A 19,795-nucleotide genomic window follows, 5' to 3' on the forward strand; every position below is an offset into this window, starting at 1 on the left:
TGCACACTCTGCCTGGCAATAATTTAATGATTTGTACCAGAAAATGAAGACATTTTCTTCTCCATTTACTTCCCACTTTTGGTGGATGAGCTACGCTACAAGAAGATCTAGCGTATCTCACTGCAGTTGGGTATAATGTAGAAATGACAATTCTAAAGTCAAGAAATCTGAAAGGATATTATTATTATTATTATATAGTATTTATATAGCGTGGGCAGTTTACGCAGCGCTTTACAACTTGAGGGTAGATGGTACAAATACAATACACTTCAATACAGAAGGAATCAGAGGACCCTGCTCGTTAGAGCTTACAATCTAAGAGGGACGGTCAAGAGATACAAAGAGGTAATAACTGTGGGGGATGGGTTGATGGAGAAAATATCCTCCGTATGTTAGTGTTAATAACATTTCCAATGGAGCAAGATAATGATTTGCCTTGGAACTTTGCCAGTATTGCAGCCTTTCCCAGCCCTCATTAGTGGACTTTAAAGTGTCTCAAGCCTGGACCTGATCAACGGGTTTACCTGTGTGTATTCATCTTAGGTGCTTTTAAAGTGACAGTAAACAAGATCCTTAGTGCGGTTTCACACAGCCAGGCTGCTGTGGGTATTTTTGGCATATTTTCTGAAAGCACACCAGACGTCACCAGCCACTCACTATGAGGACCGCTATGCACACATTTTTACCCATTCTATCTAAAATGATCAGACCAACACTTTATGGAGTAAAATTTTGGCCATAGCGGCCGGTTATTAACAAAACAACAAAAATATAAAACATTCCTTAAAACAGAAACAATATTGATATTAACAAATTTTCAAAACGTTGCCGCTCTTTAAAGGCACAAAAGAACCATAGTTACATAGTTAGTCTGGGTTAAAAAAAAGACACAAGTCCATCCAGTTCAACCAATAAGGGGAAAACAATGATACAACCCTATATACAGTATCCTATACTCACAGTTGATCCATAGGAAGACACACCCACCCCCACCCCTCCCCCAATAAACCATAATTCATTTTGCTCAAGCGGGGAAAAAAATCAATCCAGGTCTCCCAAGAGTCAATCATATATTCCCTGGATCAACATTACCTATAAATATTAGTATCCAGTTATATTATCTGTATCTAGGAAATAATCTAGGCTTTCCTAAAGCAATTTATAGAGCTAGCCAGAACCAGCTCTTAAGGGAATCTATTCCACATTTCCACAGCTCTTACTGTGAAGAAGCCTTTCCGTATTTGGAGATGAAATCTCTTTTCCCCCAAATGTAAAGAGTGCCCCCTTTTCCTTTGTGATTATCTTAACATTAATAACTCAACACCAAGTTTACTTAATGGACCATTTACGTATTTATACATGTTGATAATATCCCCTCTTAATCTCCTCTTCTCAAGAGAGAATACATTCAGTTCCTCTAATCTTTTCTCATAGCTGAGCTCCTCCACGTCTCTTATCCATTTGGTTGCCCTTCTCTGCACTTTCTCCAGTTCCCCCTATATCCTTTTTAAGAACTGGTGCCCAAAACTGAACTGCATATTCCAGATGAGGTCTTACTAATGATTCCAACAGAGGCAAAATTATATCTCTCTGTCTCTGGAGTCTATACAATCCAAAAAAGAGAGCGGCACTCAAGGGTCCCGAAAGGCGAACACACAGTGAAGATTTTATTTTGACATTTTGATGAGGCACAAGCTCGTTTTCCTCTCTTTCTGGAGTCCACACCTCTTTTACTACAAAAAAGAATTCTGCTTGCTTTGGAAACTGCAGCTTGGCATTACATGCTATTATTAAGCTTACTTTCTAACAGAACACCCAGATTCTTATGCACCATTGACTTCCCCAGCTGTTCTTCTCCTCTAATGTATGATGCATGCATTTTCTTAGCCCCAAAGTGCATAACTTTACATTTATCAACATTAAATCTCGTTTGCCACATAGTTGCCCAATTAAACAGTGCATTGAGGTCGGATTGTAAATTGGAGACATCCTGTAAAGAAGTTATTCCACTGCAAAGCTTGGTGTCATCTGCATAGAAATGTTACTTTTAATCCCAGACCCTATATCATTTATAAAGATAATAAAAAGTAAGGGTCCCAACACTGAACCTTGGGGTACACCACTAACAACCCTAGACCATTCAGAGTAAGAATAATTAACCACTACTCTCTGAATTCGGTCTTTTAGCCAGTTTTCTATCCATTTACAAACTGATTTTTCCAGGACTGTAGACTTTACCTTACACATTAGCCGTGTGGGGAACTGTGTCAAACACTTTTGCAAAATCTAAGTATACTACGTCCACAGCCACCCCTCTGTCCAAGGTTTTACTTACCTCCTCATAAAAAGAAATCAGATTTGTCAGACAACTTCTGTATTTCATTAATCCATGCTATCAATTGTTTAAAATATTTTTTCCAGCAAGAACGCATCTATGTGATCTTATCTTAAACTCTACAACATATTTCCGACTATAGAAGGTAAACTAACAGGTCTATAGTTACTTGGTAAAGACTTTGATCCCTTTTTAAATATAGGCATCACATTGGCATTACGCCAATCCAATATCCTGATTGTATCTCAGTGACCCCTTAATGGTCCTCGGCTGCACCACCCCAGCTTAGGGACAATCCCAGCTCTATCTGATACCTTCACGTTTCAACTTTCCAGTTAACCCACCATCAACAAAGGACACCATACCTAAAATGGATCTCTAATATAAGCTATCACAGTACATTTTTCGACACCTAAACCATCTGGCCACTATAAGCACCAGTCCTAATGCAGAGTAGGAGTATGGGAAGTTTCTTCCTTGTCTGTTGCTTCCAACTGCTTGAAGACTTTTCCAATCACTTCTTTTCTATCCGTTTACAAACTGATCTTTCCAAGCCAGTAGACTTTACCTTCCACATTAGCCGTGTGTGGGGAACTGTGTCAAATGCTTTTGCAAAATCCAAGTATACTACGTCCACAGCCACCCCTCTGTCCAAGGTTTTACTTACCTCCTCATAAAAATAAATCAAATTTGTTTGACAACTTCTGTCTTTCATGAATCCATGCTGTCCATTGTTAAAAATATTTTTTTTCCAGCAAGAATTCATCTATTTGATCTTTTATTAAACTCTCCAATATCTTCCCGACTATAGAAGTTAAACTAACAGGTCTATAGTTACTTGGTAAAGACTTTGCTCCCTTTTTAAACATAGGTACCACATTGGCGTTACGCCAATCCAATATCAGGATTCTATCTTAGTGACCCCTTAAAGGTCCCCAGCTGCACCACACCAGCTCAGGGACAATCCCAGCTCTATCCAGATACATTCATGTTTCAACTTCCCAGTTAACCCACCATTAACTGGGATTCAACAGAGAATACCATACCTAAGATGGGTCCCTAATATAAGCTATCATTTTTCGACACCTCAACCGTCTGGCCACTATGAGCACCAGTCCTAATGCAAATCGAGAGTATGGGAAGTTTCTTCCTTGTCCATTGCTTCACACTGCTTGAAGACTTTTCCAATCACTTCTTGAACACCCCCCACAGCCCCTCTATCTACAAACTAGCCAGTCCTGGTAAGTAACCTCATATCTCCTGATCTTTAAAGTTAACCCTATATCTCCTTGATTCCCCTGTTCCCCTAGTCATGTTTGCCCGTTGCTTTTTTTTTTTTTGTGCTTCGGGCCCGTCTTAGTCAATGGTCCATCTCGGGAGTGAGCAAGAGAAGGTGGCTATGTTCCTACATACAGTGAGATCATGAATAATGAACGTAACCACCCTCTAAAAGAAGTGTGTCCTACAGCAGAAAAAAAAAGGAATTTGGAGGAGGTGGGCAAAAGAATGGACTTTTTTGAGTTAAGAATATATATATATATTGTGACAGGAAGTCAGCTAAATCTGGGAATGTAGTCACAGGAAGGAGATACATTTCCACCTGATTTAGAAAGTCCATTAATTAATTTAGGGTGTTGGCTACAGAGCTAGCCAGCAGGAAGTTGAAAGGCCTTCACCTGTTCAGAATGAGGGAGTTAAGGCTCTATAATTTGTTCAGAGAAAGTCCTATTGTTTGCTGCCTCCAGAAGCTGTGTCCTGAAGCCATGTGGGCTGGGAGCAGGAGGACAGTCAGCGTGTGCCTCCCGACAGGATGTGTGGGCCTGGGAGAAGACCCCCCGGAGTGATGTGTGCCCGGGACGGTAACCAAGGGTGAATACGTCTCAAAGGTGAGAAGACGAACTGTTGATGTGAAAGAAACAAAGGACTGTGTTGCCCTGTGAAGCTATTATAAAAGGACTATTGAGTGTCCGATGTAGGACAAGGAAGTCTGCCCGACGGTAGGTTGGAGACAGACACTTAGGCAGGTTCCAGTTGTGAGAAGGTAGCCGCCCAGAGAGGCAAGGATTTATTTTCTGTTTTATTTTATTTTGGATGTTTTGCTGCATACAGCCTGGTGAAGAAAACACCATTTAATAAACCACACTGTTTGTTTGCAAGCACTTGTCGGCTACCTCTCTGGGAAAACGCACCCCCCAAGGGGTCATCCACACCCGCCACCGAGCTAATCCCTTACATATGGTGGAGGATGCAGGCAGAAGCAGCAAGATCCCTGCAAGGAAGTGCAAATGTTTGATGAACTTTGTCTGGTGCATGAGATTGCACAATCTATGTGTGCAGGAGAGAAGATCCTGACAGAAAAAAAAAAAAAAAAAAGTGTTTTAAAGAGACAGGGGTCTCAAAATTTTTTGATGAACTTTGTTGTGTCTGGTGCAAGTGACTGCACAAACTGTGTGCGCAGGAAAAGAGATCCTGCAAGAGAGAGAAAAACTACATGTGTTGAAGAGACAGTGGTCTGAAAATTGTTTGCTGGACTGTGAAAAATTTGTTTGTGGAGTTATTGAAGATGGGGCGGTCCAAACGCCTGAAAAATGCAAAGATAGATGAAATGAGAGACCGGATTCTATGGATGGAGGGGATGTTACCGTCTGAACCAGCCCCATCCATGCCTAAAGAGAGTCTACTAAAGAGGAAGGTTGTTGTCCCTAGCAACACTGATGAAACTGCTATGGAGACGCAGTGTGCTCAGATGAAAAGTAAACTCAAAATGGAGGAGATGTTGAAACATCTGATTATATCAAATGCAGCTCAACAGCAAGCAAATGCAGCTCAACAGCAGGCAAATGCGGATTTTCAGCAGAGCTTTGCAGCTCAACAAAAGGCTCATCAAGAGAGCATGGCAGGCTGGAAACAGAGACGCCAGCAGCCAATGGAGGCCATCGGTTTGGAGGAAACCGAGTATGTGTGCAGGGCTGAGTTGGATGCCTTGCAACGGAAAATGGAAGAAAAGGAACAAGCCTTGGAATTGCTTAAAATGGAGCATAGAAACTTGCAGGAAACGAATGAACTACTGAAGTCTCATGTGTCACAGTGGGAAGAATCCACTGCTCTTCTTTTGGTCGAGTTGCAAAAACGCAGAGAGACTATAATGGAGAAAGATACCATCCTCATGGAAAAGGAAAGTGAAATTCAGACTTTGCAGAAGCAAAGTATGGCTGATATGTTGGAGTTGCGTAATCAGCTGGAAAAAAGTCTTCAGTCTTTGGGAGCTACAAAAATAGACCTGCAGGAGTCGCAGGAACAGAATGTTGCTCTGAAAGCGACATTGTCTCTCAGCGACAAAGAGAAAAGTGAAAGAGAAGCTAAATTACTGAGTACTGTGTATGAGCTCACTACTTTAAGCAATGTGGTAGATGAATGGCGTGCGGACTGTGAAAGTTGGAAAGGGGAAGCCCAACGTGTCCAGCAGCAGTTAAAGGAGAAAGAAGCCTGTGTGGCAGAATTACATTCTTATTCCCAGATGCTAGCCAATGAGGTGAAGGCTCTTATGCAGGGAAAAGAAGATTGTGAACATAAGAGGGAAAAAGTAGAGGCACAGCTTCTGGAATCGCAAGTCAAGGTGTCAGAAGGTGACCGATTGTGTGCTAAGCTGTCAGAGAAGGCAAACCGACTGCAGGTTGAGTTGGACAATGTTACAAATCAGCTTTCTCAAGCAGACAGCAAATCTAGAGAAATTGCGGAAGATTTTTCTATCTTGGAATCGCAGCTGCAAGACACGCAGGAACTCTTACAGGAAGAGAGGTGTCAAAGGCTGAGTTTTAGCACAAAGCTCAAACAAATGGAAGATGAGAAAAATGGCTTCCTGGAACAATTAAAAGAGGAGGCGGAAGCAAAGAAAAACCTATCAGAGCAAGTCGCAACATTGCAAGCTCAGATAGCGGATATGAAAAAACGCATGGAAGAAAGCGTTGGTTCATTACAGTGTGTTGAAGATGTGAAAAAGAAGTTTGATCACATGCTTGGTGAAGAGAAGACTGTGTCTGCAAAATATGCAGAAGAACGCGCCCGTGCAGAAACGGAGGTGCGTGATAACGAGAGCGAAGCCCTGTTCTTGGCTCGCTCTTTGGAGGAAGCTCTAGAGTGTAAGGTTGAACTAGAAAGAGTTAACCAACAGCTGTGTACAGAAATGGAAGATTTGGTCAGCTCCAAGGATGATGTTGTGAAAAGCGTTCAGGAGCTAGAAAAGTCTAAGCGAGCCTTAGAACAGCAAGTAGAAGAGATGAAGATTCCGTTGCAGGAACTGGAAGAGGAATTCCAGGCAACAGAGGATCTGTCCCAAAGAGGGGATAGTGTGCCTGATGCAGTTTTTAAAAGGATCAGTGTTTTGGGGTCTGTCCTGAGTGAGCCTCAGAAATGTGATGACACGTGGCTTGAATCACCCCTTTGGAATAAACCGTTCCTTCAAAAACTTCAAGCATTGGAAAATGTATCATTAGAGCTTCAGCAAACAAAGGAGCTGAGTAAGAAATGTGGTGATTTCTCAGTTCAGGCTGAAAACCTAGTGGAGAAAACTAAGGCTGTTGGTGAAAACGTGAAGCAAATGAATAAGTGCCTTTCAGGGAGTGTTTCCAAAATGGAACTGGTGAAAGACGGGTGGCAGAAGTTTGATCGTGATCTTGAGATGCATTCCATGTGGAATTCAGATAGAGAAAAAGAACTAGGTGACCTTGAGCGGTCAAATAGTTCAGCAGAAAGTGCATTGAAGAAACCTGTAAAAGAATGTGTTGCAGTTCCATGCTTCTTCACTGATGCAGAGAGGAGGTCTATAATGGATACCACCCAGATCGCTGGGTTCAACTGTGTTGTTGCCTTTGACCCCTATGTTGGTGGAAGGAAAGTTGATGATGTTCTGGTTGGCTACTTCTGTGAAGAGTTTGGCAAGAAATATAAACTGAATATCAAATCAAATAGTAGGCCTTTACTGCGACTCGCTCAGGAGGGCGAAAAGTTTAAGAAGTTGATGAGTGCAAATGCTTCAGATCTGCCTATGAATATGAAATGTTTGAATGATATTGATATCTCTGGGAAAAGGAACAGGGGTCACTTTGAAGAAATGTGTGACAGCCTGTTGTCTCAATTGGAAAATCCTCTGCACAGCATCTTAGAGCAAGCAAAGCTCAAGAAGGAAGATCATTCCCTTTTACAACAAAAAGTCAATGATTGTGTACAGCTGTATGGAGAGGCAACTCAAGTCACAGAGGGATGTCAAGAGTCCCTACTTGGAACAAAGCTTAGTGAAGCAAAGGTTCTCAAAGTTTTGTGGAAAACATTTATGGATTGCAGAGAGAGGCGTCTTAAGAATGTTGAAGACATTAAGACTAGCCCAATTGAGTTGCCTATGGATCACGGTCCTCCGTGGTGGATTGGACAGACGGTTATGAGGGACAAGCTGTCTGACATTTATGAGAAAGCTGTCAATGAAGATGACAGAAACGAGAAGGAGCGAAATGATGCCAAAAATGCAGTTGAAGAATGTGTATATGAGATGAGAGACAAACTGTGTGGCATTTATGAGAAATCCGTCAATGAAGATGACAAAACAGTTTCATCCGGAAGCTTGAGGATAATAGGAGGCTTATCAGTGAGTCAGCAGTGCTTGACACATGCGTGCCTGGAAATCTGTGTCCCAACCCTAGGGTTGAAACAAGAGGGGGGGGTATGTAACAGGAAGTCAGCTAAATCTGGGAATGTAGTCACAGGAAGGAGATACATTTCCACCTGATTTAGAAAGTCCATTAATTAATTTAGGGTGTTGGCTACAGAGCTAGCCAGCAGGAAGTTGAAAGGCCTTCACCTGTTCAGAATGAGGGAGTTAAGGCTCTATAATTTGTTCAGAGAAAGTCCTATTGTTTGCTGCCTCCAGAAGCTGTGTCCTGAAGCCATGTGGGCTGGGAGCAGGAGGACAGTCAGCGTGTGCCTCCCGACAGGATGTGTGGGCCTGGGAGAAGACCCCCCGGAGTGATGTGTGCCCGGGACGGTAACCAAGGGTGAATACGTCTCAAAGGTGAGAAGACGAACTGTTGATGTGAAAGAAACAAAGGACTGTGTTGCCCTGTGAAGCTATTATAAAAGGACTATTGAGTGTCCGCTGTAGGACAAGGAAGTCTGCCCGACGGTAGGTTGGAGACAGACACTTAGGCAGGTTCCAGTTGTGAGAAGGTAGCCGCCCAGAGAGGCAAGGATTTATTTTCTGTTTTATTTTATTTTGGATGTTTTGCTGCATACAGCCTGGTGAAGAAAACACCATTTAATAAACCACACTGTTTGTTTGCAAGCACTTGTCGGCTACCTCTCTGGGAAAACGCACCCCCCAAGGGGTCATCCACACCCGCCACCGAGCTAATCCCTTACAATATATATATATGAATATTTTTTTTTTAAACCAAAGTTTAGATGAAGAGACGCTTGGGAATGTTTTCTACACTCCGTTTCAGGCGATCTGTTGTATTTAACTTGATAACATTACCCAATGATTATGGTTAAGAAAATTTGAAAACTGACAGTCAGATTTACAGTAAGCCCAATATGATATGTCTTTGGGAAATATCTGTCTTCCAGACTGCTCTGAATTCCACTAGTAATGGTTTTCACATTATTTTGCAAAGCCCGTTGTCACAACCCACCGCAGCCCAAAAATCGAGTAGATTTTAAATACCCATGTTTTCTTTGATTGTCACTCAATGCCACGCACTGTCAAAGATGATTTTTCATTAAAATCCTTTGGCTAAAGGGCAGCATATAATGACATGCTGCTGCATTTGATGCTGACAGCTACACGGTTTAGAAGAAAATAAAAAACAGTTTTATTCAGTTCCCCTAGGCAATTCTGACATATATCTGGCACAGACCTGTAAGGGATTGGAATGGTGGCTAGCGCCATCCATCTGTGACCACCATATGTCAAAAAGCTTCTGAACCAAATGACTGCCGCCCTCCCCCCTTCCTCCTTCTTCATCGTATGTAAGCTTCTGTTGGAAAGCTGTTAATTGCAATCTCCATTTCAGGACACCAAGGTGGTTTAAATTTGCTTTGCATTATGTTTGTCAGTTCATGTAACATCTGCCAATCAATGTTCCATTGTGCCGTGAGATATTTAGCTTTTCATGGAGTTCTAGGGACACTTAACCAACAAGGTTATACAGGAACAGGTTGTTCTCTTCTTTTTCTGGGTATAATTGATTGTTCTGTGCACAATTTATTGTTAAACGTGTGCTTCCGCAATTTAAATATTAGGTATAATATTTCTTCAAGGAAACCTCGCCATCACTTTACTCTATAGCACTTTAAGGGGTATTCCTAGGGCTTAGGGCCAGTCTAGAGCATGCTATAGCTGACGCAGAAGAGCCGTTCCAGGCTCTGGAAGGATCCCGACCATATGGTCAGGATCCACCTAGCTGCCTGATTGACAGCTGACTCTGCCTCTCTGCAACTGGGAGTTGGAGTCAGCTATGCTTGCCCCCTCTCCAGCCTGGCTGGAGTAGCAGAGCAGAGAGCGGTGACTCAGAGTTACTGCTTTCAGCTCTGAGCAGACAGGGAACTAAGTGATCAGCGTTCATGTGATTGCTTAGTTCTCGGTCTAGGTTCACATTTGGTCTAGGTTCCCGCTGTGTGCCCGCCTGTGTTCCCACCGCCTCAACTACTCACACAGAAAAATGCGCTGGATGCATGCAGGTGCCATTAATTCTACTTGCATGCCGCACTCTTTGGAAATTGCACCCCTACTGGGAACCGCATTGCATTAGCAGTTCCCGCACTGGCTGCGATTCCAGAAATGGTGCAGGGACCTTTTCCCTGCATTTCAGGAGGCATTCTTTCATTTGAATGGGCTGCCATGCCCGCACAAAACATGGCTTGCAGAGCTGCATCAATGTGAATCTAGCCTGACATAGGACAGAGCTGACATAGGACAGCTGCAGCATCACACCAATGCTGCAGCATAGCGGTGAGTACGTACGTTTGTTTTTATGAACCCCAAACTTCTCCTTTAAGGACCTGACAGAGAATTTGTGTGTGTGCGTGTGTGTGTGCAAATAGGAAGGTATGAAAAATGATGTTTGGTCTGTGCATGTGCCAGATTTTCAGCGCATGCCCAGACTAAACACAAAGTCTTGTATCTTGCTAATTGCATTGCATTTGCGCACATGCAGGCATACCCAATATGCACAAATGTGCACTTAGAGAGAGAGACAGTACACAAAAAAAATAGATGCCCTTTTTTCCCACAAATAGAGCTTTCTTTAGGTGGTAGTTGATCCCTTTGACAAGTCATTTGTGACGAAACGCGTCAAAGCCGTCATTTGCCATCATTCGCCATCATTCAGCATTTGGATTTGCAAAAGCTGTCATTTACAGATGTTTGTAAGTGTTTTTACCTCAAGAATAAATCTCTTTTAAGCAGTAATATTGTATAATTTGTGTTGCGCAAAGATAAAAATCTGTATCACTATAGATACATTTATACGTGTCCGCCCGTGTTCTAGTATAGGTATAAATTTATCTATAGTGATACAGATTTTTATCTTTGCGCAACACAAATTATACAATATTTTAGCACTGTGCACTTTCTGAGAAGTGAAGTGTTTGCAGCAATATATAAAAATCTAGGATAGGGAGGTTGCTCGCGGGACTTTACTTAGCTCTTAGTATTACACTATGTTTGTGTACTTTGGCTTATTTCCCATGTCGGTGTGCCATCCGGAGAATGAGACCATTTAATCTAGAACCCTACGGATTCATTCGATAAACTACCATCTACAAACGATCTGTTGCCTTGTGGAGGAATTTCTAGCCAGTATGACCCACCTACTGTAAGGTATCTGGGTCCATACCATCTGGTGAGCGCATTTGCCTCTTCACTTTGGTGCTGGATCTATTCCCACTAATAAGACACCTGGACACCTGGACACCTGAACGTTTCAGCTTCACTTCAGTGTTTTCCATGTTTGTTCACCACATTATACAATCATGGATCCATTGATGTTTTACCACAGTTATATACACTTAATTAGATTTAGCGCTGCAGTTTTTTTTTTGTGTAAGGTTTATGGACAATTTTATGTCGATTGTAGTGCTTGCAGCTTTATATATTGCTTTTAGTGCGGTGTATTTTTTACATATTTAGTATGTATTCTGCTACCTGTTTTTGGTATAAAAAAAATTCCTAATAGGCGGATATTGATTTGTTTACGCAAAATTTTTAGCGTCTACAAACTATGGGATATATTTATGGACCAATGACACCAATAAAGTGATCAATGCTAAAAAAAAATGCACTGTCACTGTACTAATGACACTGGCAGGGAAGGTGTTAACATCAGGGGCTATCAAAGGGTTAAATGTGTTCCCTGGATGTGCTTGGGATGCTTTGACTGGGGGAAGACAGAGATCCATGTTCCTGCTTAGCAGGAACACAAGATCTCCATCTTCCCCTCTCACAGAACAGCAGTCTGCCTTGTTTACATAGGCAGACCGCTGTTCTGCATCTCCTAAGAACGATCGCCTGGGGACCCGCTGCTTGGCTCCCGCTGTGTCCAATCAAAGCAGAAGTGGGTCACCGGCGGCACAAGTGCGCACACCAGACCCAGTGCAAAAAATCACATACGGTACGTAATTTCATGCAGGAGGGCTGCCCTGCCGCAGTATGTCTTCCTGGGGCGGTCCAGAAGGGATTAAGAAACCCATAATGACATCAGTGCCATGGGTCACCGTGTGTTCGATCTTAATTTTAATTTGCACACTGACTTGCAGAGTGGCTTAAAAAAGAGAAGGACACTGCAAGGAGATTGATCCTCTACGCTGGGGATTTTTAACACTGCGAGTGACTGCTTATTTATAAAGATTAGAAACAGGCTGACAGTATCCTTTACTAATCAGTATAGGGTAAGTAGCCCTGATGTTCTAACTGTTATTATTTGACTATCTAATCTGGTATGATGACTATAGAGGCTGCTACTAACAGGATCTAGAGCGCTCTGTCACTTTTTGTTTTAGTTAATGCTAATGTTGGCTGTGCCTGCTATTACTGCATTAGGATGAGAATACATCGTAGAAAGTATTATCAGCCTTCTCTCTGTTGATTCACAATCAGAGAGGTAAGTATTTACATTTGTCTTGCAGGGATTCCAGATTTTTTTTTTTTTTTTTACCTGACAAGGTCATTTTGATGTCCTCCTATATTGGTGATCTGTGGTTAAATGCCCTCATACATTGATGGTCATGGGTAAAGTTCCCAATTACATGGGTGATCTGTGGTTAAAAGCTCCCCTAAAGTGAAAAGAATGCTTCCTTAGACTGGTGTTCAGTTGGAGGAATGCCTCACTTGCATTGGTGGTCAGTGGAAGGAACGCTCTCCTTTCATTGGTTGTCAGGAGAAATAATGCCCCTCTTACACTGGTGGTCAGTGGAAAGAATGTCCCCCTTTACATTGGTAGTCAGGGGAAAAAATGCTTTTCTTACATTGGTGGCCAGTGGTAAAAATCCCCCCTATGATTGGTGGTCAGTGGGAAGAATTTACCCTATGATTTGTGGACAGTGGGAAGAATTCCCCCTTTGGTGGTCAGTAGGAAGAATGACTCCTCTACATTGATAGTCAGTGGAAAGAATGTCCCCCTTACATTGGTTGTCAGGGGAAAAAGTGCTCTTCTTACATTAGTGGCCAGTGGGAAAATCCCCCCTATGATTGGTGGTCAGTGGGAAAATGTCCCCCTTTGATTGGAGGTCAATAGGAAGAACGACTCTCCTACATTTATAGTCAGTGGAAGGGATGTCCCCCTTACATTGGTAGTCAGGGGAAAAAATGTTCTTCTTACATTGGTGGTCAGGGGGAAAAATGCTCTTCTTACATTGGTAGTCAGTGGGAAGAATTTCCCCTGTGATGGTCAGTGGGAAGAATGACCCCCTTACATTGGTGTGCAATGAGAAGATTGCCCTATACTTTAGTGGTCAATGGAAAGAATGTGTCTCTTACATTAGTGATCAATGGGAAAATGCTCCTTTATATTGGTGTATAGTAGAATGCTGCCCTGTCATGGGAAGAATGTCATTTGGGCGTCGTTCACACAGGGCGTATCAATGCCTGCCCCATGCAAGGGCTGTATTTACTCACATTGGGAAGTACAGGTGTTTTGTGCATTCCTGTGCAGGCAATCACATTAATGTTAATTGAGATGCAGTGGCTGCTGCCAATAAGACATCCATTTGGGTGTGGGTGCATGTCTCTGAACTCACGCTGTCTGCATTTGCACGCTGTCTGCCCAGCTCTCACAGCCTTATGGATGTCATATTTGGAGAAGCGGCCATATCTGTGCAACCACTGCATTTACAATTGACATGAATAGGACAGCCTGCATGGGGATGCACAGAACACCCTTGCTTCCCTGTGCTGGTAAATATGGCCCTCATGCAGTGTAAGCCTTGATACACCCCAGGTGAATAAGGCCTTACACTGCTGGTCAGTGCAAAATAATTGGATTGGTGTTCAGTTCAAAGAATACCTCCTTTGCATTGGAGGTTAAGGGAAGAATGCCTCCTTTGCATTGGAGGTCATTGGGAGGAATGCATCCTTTGATTGGTGGTCAGCTAGAAGAAAGCCTCCTATATTGGCGGTTAATGATGAGTAGGGTGCCCCTTGCATAGGTGGTGAGTGGGAAGAATGCCTCTTACATTGGTTGTCTGTGGAATAAATGCCTCTTCCACTGCTAGTCATTTGGAATAATGTCCCTTAAAAAGTGGTTATTTGGAAGAATACTTCTTACATACTAGTCATTGGGAAGAATTTCCCCGTAGATTAGTGGTCAGAAGAAAGAATGCCTTTTACATTGATTGTTCAGTAGGAAGTGTTCTGTTGTATTAAGTAAGTGGAAAGATTGCCTGTACATACAGCTAAAATATTAATTGGTATCAGTCATAACTTACATAGTTACATAGTTGGTAAGGTTGAATAAAGACAATAGTCCATCCAGTTCAACCTGTGCAGGTATACATGGGTCATTGTCGATAATTATTTCCCATATCCCTGTATGTTGTGTTCTTTAAGATGCACGTTCAAGAGTCTTTTAAAAATATCAATACTCCCTCTTCTTACCACCCTGACAGTGAAAAACCCCCTCCGCAGCTTAAGGTTAAACCGCTTCTCCTCCAATCTCATTGTGTGGCTACATGTCTTCTTACACTCCATGAGAGTAAATAGCCTTTTTCCTATGCTGGGATCACCATTGAGATATGGCAAATTACTATCATGTCCCCTCTCAAGCATCCTTTCTCCAGCGAGAATAAATTTAGTGCTTGTAGTCGCTCCTCGTATTTGAGGTCCTCTAGTCCCCTTATTCATTTAGTTGCCCTTCTTTGGACTCTCTCCAGCTCCAGCACATCCCTTCTGAGGACTGGTGACCTGAACTGAACAGAATACTCCAGATATGGACGGACCAGAGTTTTATAAAGTGTCAGGGTTGTAGTTTTATCTCTGGAGTATATCCCCTTTTTTATGTATGCTAATATTCTGCAGGCTTTGGTAGGTGCAGCTTGACATTGCATGCTGTTGCTCAGTCTGTCATCTACTAGGACCCCCAGATCTTTCTCCATCCTTAATTCCCCAAGAGGTTCTCCTCATAGTGAGTAGTTTGAGTTTATGTTCTTAGCCTCCAAGTGCATTATTTTACCTTTCTCCACATTAAACCTCATTTGCCATGTAGTTGCCCACCCCATTATTTTGTTTAGGTCTCTCTGTAAAATTTCTAAATCCTGATGTGAAGTTATTGCCATGTTTTTGTGTTATCCGCAAAAACTGAGATTGTGCTATTTATCCCATCCTCTATATCATTTATGAATAAATTAACCACTTGCCGTCTGCTTACTAGAGCTCTACTGCGGCAAAGTGGCTCGATAACGACCTACGTCGCCAGACATTCCCCTTTCCCGGAGGCTCGCTCCCGCTGTATTCAGTCCCAGCGGGAGTCGGGCCAGGGGAGGAGCAGCGGTGATAGTCGCTGCTCTTCCCTGATCGTCGGGGAATCGAGTGTGGAGATCCGCCTGCTTGTGTAAACACAAGCGGGCGGATCTCCCAAGTGACAGGCAGGGTCAGATTGCAGAGTTCAGCATAGCTGAGCATGTGATCTGTCCCTGTGTCACTCAGTCACCTCCCCCCACACACGTCAGTAAGCACCAGGCATACATTAACCCCTCCCTCTCCAATAAAATTAACCCCTTCCCTGCCAGTGTCATTTTTACAGTAACAGTGCATATATATATATAGCACTGATTACTGCAGTAATGTCACTGGTACCCCCAAAAGTGTCAAAAATGTCAGTCAAGGGTCCGATCTGTCCGCCGCAGTGTCGCAGTCCCGCAAAAAAATCGCAGATCGCCGCCATTACTCGTTAAAAAAAAAAACACCAAAAATGACAGAAATCTTTCCCTTAGTTAGTAAACGCAATAACTTTTGCGCAAACCAATCAAAATACGCTTATTGTGATTTTTTTACCAAACATAGGTAGCAGAAAACAAATTGGCCAAAAATTTAAAAATATTTTGATTTTTTACATTTTTTGGGGGGAATTTCATATAAAAAAATGTGAAAATATTATTTTTTCAAAATTTACGCTCTTTTTTTGTTTATAGCGCAAAAAGTAAAAATCGCACAGGTGATCAAATACCACCAAACGAAAGCTCTGTTTGTGGGAAAATAAGGACGTAAATTTAGTTTGGGTACGGCGTCGCATGACCGTGCAATTGTCAGTTAAATTTGCACAGTGCCGAATCGCAAAAAGTGGCCTGGACGTAAGACAGCAAAATCCTCCGGTGGTAAAGTGGTTAAACAGAATTGGTCCCATGACAGACCCTTATGGCACCCCATTTACCATTCCAGAAAAGTCTGAGTGCACGTTATTTATCCCTACCCTTTGGATGCGCCCCTGTAACCAGTTTTCTATCCAAGAACAAACCTGATGGTCCAAGCCTGCAGATCTCAGCTTGTAGAATAAGCGTTTATGGGGAACTGTACTGAAACACCACATCCACAGCCCTTACCCTATCACTAATTCAAGAGATGAGAGCAGAGGCTCCATTGGTCCCAGGTCACTGTATCTGCCAAGTGATGTTAGAGTAAAAAAAAAAAAAATGGATGATGACACCAAGTGTAAAAGCAAGTGCAAAGGCTCACACCACTTTTTCAAATCTCCAAATTCTTATCTGCATTGCTGATCATAGCATTACAGCTCTGTGTGATACACCTAATTAGCAAAGCTCTGAATCATTTCAAGGAGTTCTACCCCCACCTCCCTCTGTGCCACTATACCAGGGGTGGCGAACACGCGGCTCTCGAGCCGCATGCGGCTCCCGGCCAAACTGAATGCGGCTCTTTGGTTATCATTATTATTTGGTATACTGTGGCTCTAGTAGTCTTTGCCAAGTTTGGATGCTGCGGGACCTCTGAGGAGAGATCTCCAAGCGCGTAGTCCCGCCCCCAGGCTGCGACATCACATCTCCCATCTCCCAACACTGCACGGGCCAGAGAGCGTGGGGACCCGTGTGTCTCCCTCCTGCCTCAGCTGCCTGTCACGTGTCTGAGTGACTGACGAGAGCTCAGCTCAGCCGAGACAGCCGCCCGCTGACATCTTCCCCTGCGCATATCAACAGCAGCAGGTGAGTGAGGAGGGGGGGTCTCTGATGGGGGACATTTATATGTGTGGGGGTCTCTGATGGGGGACATTTATGTGTGTGGGGGTCTCTGATGGGGGACATTTATGTGTGTGGGGGTCTCTGATGGGGGACATTTATGTGTGTGGGGGTCTCTGATGGGGGACATTTATGTGTGTGGGGGTCTCTGATAAGGACATTATTGTGCAGGGTCTCTGATGGGGGACATTTATGTGTGTGGGGGTCTCTGATGGGGGACATTTATGTGTGTGGGGGTCTCTGATGGGGGACATTTATGTGTGTGGGGGTCTCTGATAAGGACATTATTGTGCAGGGGTCTCTGATGGGGGACATTTATGTGTGTGGGGGTCTCTGATGGGGGACATTTATGTGTGTGGGGGTCTCTGATGGGGGACATTTATGTGTGTGGGGGTCTCTGATAAGGACATTATTGTGCAGGGTCTCTGATGGTGGACATTTATGTGTGTGGGGGTCTCTGATGGGGGACATTTATGTGTGTGGGGGTCTCTGATGGGGGACATTTATGTGTGTGGGGGTCTCTGATGGGGGACATTTATGTGTGTGGGGGTCTCTGATGAGGACATTATTGTGCAGGGGTCTCTGATGGGGGACATTTATGTGTGTGGGGGTCTCTGATGGGCGACATTTATGTGTGTGGGGGTCTCTGATGGGGGACATTTATGTGTGTGGGGGTCTCTGATGGGGGACATTTATGTGTGTGGGGGTCTCTGATAAGGACATTATTGTGCAGGGGTCTCTGATGGGGGACATTTATGTGTGTGGGGGTCTCTGATGGGGGACATTTATGTGTGTGGGGGTCTCTGATGGGGGACATTTATGTGTGTTTGTCTGTTTTGGCAGGTCACTGCGTGTTGTGGCTCTCTGACTCTCACAGTTTAAAATTTTGGCTCCTTTTGTCGAACTTGTTCGCCACCCCTGCACTATACAATGAGAGTGTCCCAGCTGCCATTAACAGCACATAAGTTTGTGTGTGGCAGGAGGGGTATTGCATTCTAGTATTTGGCGGCAATATCAGCTGTTCCCAGCAGGTGGCAGCACAAGGGAACTCTATTATTGCAGCTTTCAGTCCCATGAACTCCCAAGAACAGTGAGAGGTTAGGATCCCTCCTTAATGCTACAACAGATGGGAGTTCCGAGTACAAGTAGTAATCATTTTATGAACTTGCAGGTAAGTTCTATGTATCTTTTATTTTCACTGTCTAGCCAAAAAGATGGATTTAAAATTTGATATTTATCATAATCTTCAAAATGTGAAATGTTGTGGATTTTTTAACGCTGCTGCGAGGAAGTGATTACCGTAATCTCCTAAAACTCCTATAGGAGCTTAACAACGGAAGCTATTTTTGGATTAAAATATAATCACACAATTCCTCCACCCCAAATCAAAAGCCCAAGCATTATTTCAAGATGTATCTTTGAGCAGTATAGTCTTTAATCACCATTTTTCATGAGTTAAAATAAAAAAATAATTTTCCCTCACAAAGCAGGATGCTTGTGCGAGAAACCTTAAATAGAAGCTGCCATTTACTGACTTCTGAACCACCTTCTGGCTCTAAAGAACTTACTTGTGATGAGGTTGAACACATTCAGTTATGTTGCTACGTTAGCAGTATGCAGACCAGAGATCAAAGAATGTCAGCTTCCATTGGAGGCTTCTCACACAGGAATTTTGCTTTATGATAGAGTGAGAAAGTTTCATGTGATTTTTGAAGAATAAAGTCTGCTTGTATATGTGTTGAGATGGCATTGCCATATTTATTGAAATACTTTTTTTTCCTTCTAGTGGCTATTTGAAACTGGCCAGTGAAAGTGGCACTTTTTCTGCACATCTGCTGAGATAAAAGTGATTGCAGGATATGCCAGCCACCACATGCTTGGTTTTCAACAAGTCTGAGTAGACTGACAGACATACGTTGCGCTGCAGGAACAGTAAAGCTCAGTTCCAGCGCTAAAAATTTTTTGGGGGTTTTGATGAGGTCCATGTCTCCTTTAGGACTCATTCACACCTGCTTTATCTTATAAAACACACCTACCTATTCAACATGCTTTTTTAATGTGTTTTTGATGCTTCGGTGATGCTTCAATGATGCTTTGATGATTCTTCAATGATGTCTGTTATTCCCCCAAATAAGTTTTTGCTGGAATTGAGCTGCAAAAAGTTAAATTTTTGTTTGTGGGTTTAGATACACTGTCAGTCAATGGCTCTCTGCCCTGCTCCTCCAGCACTCAGGCTGTGGAGGGGTAGGGAGCAGCTAGCTCTGCTTGCTAAGAGCCTGAGCCAGATGCTGGTCCAGGCATCTGGGTCAGGGCCATCTTACCGAATGGGCACGCTGGGCAGTTGCCCGGGGGCCCCACTTGCCCGGGGGGCCCCACCTGCCCAGCCCTAGCCAAGCATTGACCCCCATTCCTGTGTGCATCCTGCCACAGAACTTAGCAGGTGGCAAGTGCCTGTCAGCGCTGCGATGCTGTCAGGCCACTTGGGACGTAGAGGGGGAGCCCACAACTACAGGAATGCCTGTCTGCCTCCACGGGAACAGGCATACACAGGGCAGTCAAGTCTGACTCCCGTCCGTGTGTGTGTTCCAGGGACCCAGCCGCCAAACTTGGAAGCTGCCTTTAGCCTTTGCACTGCTGTACCAATAAATATCGCCTTATCGATAATTTGCATTTTTTTTCTTGTGGGTGATTGTGTAGGGAGGGCCCCAGTGCACTGCATTGCCCTGGGCTCTT

At 43.4% G+C, this 19,795-nt stretch overlaps 1 protein-coding gene across 1 annotated transcript in view; it reads left to right on the forward strand.

The window, feature by feature from the left end:
• The window catches only part of LOC309546749 (uncharacterized protein), a gene marked incomplete at its 3' end in the record, with an annotated part of 37,387 nt that extends 18,481 nt beyond the window's left edge, over nucleotides 1-18,906 (forward strand). Inside the window, exon 2 of the mRNA XM_082246443.1 lies at nucleotides 18,849-18,906. Coding sequence (XP_082102569.1) covers nucleotides 18,849-18,906 — 58 coding nt within the window. The remainder of the gene's footprint in view (nucleotides 1-18,848) is intronic.
• Nucleotides 18,907-19,795: the final 889 nt, after the last annotated feature.

This window comes from Pelophylax lessonae (genome assembly GCF_965119305.1).
Source record: "Pelophylax lessonae genome assembly, chromosome: 2".
NCBI lineage: Eukaryota > Metazoa > Chordata > Amphibia > Anura > Ranidae > Pelophylax > Pelophylax lessonae.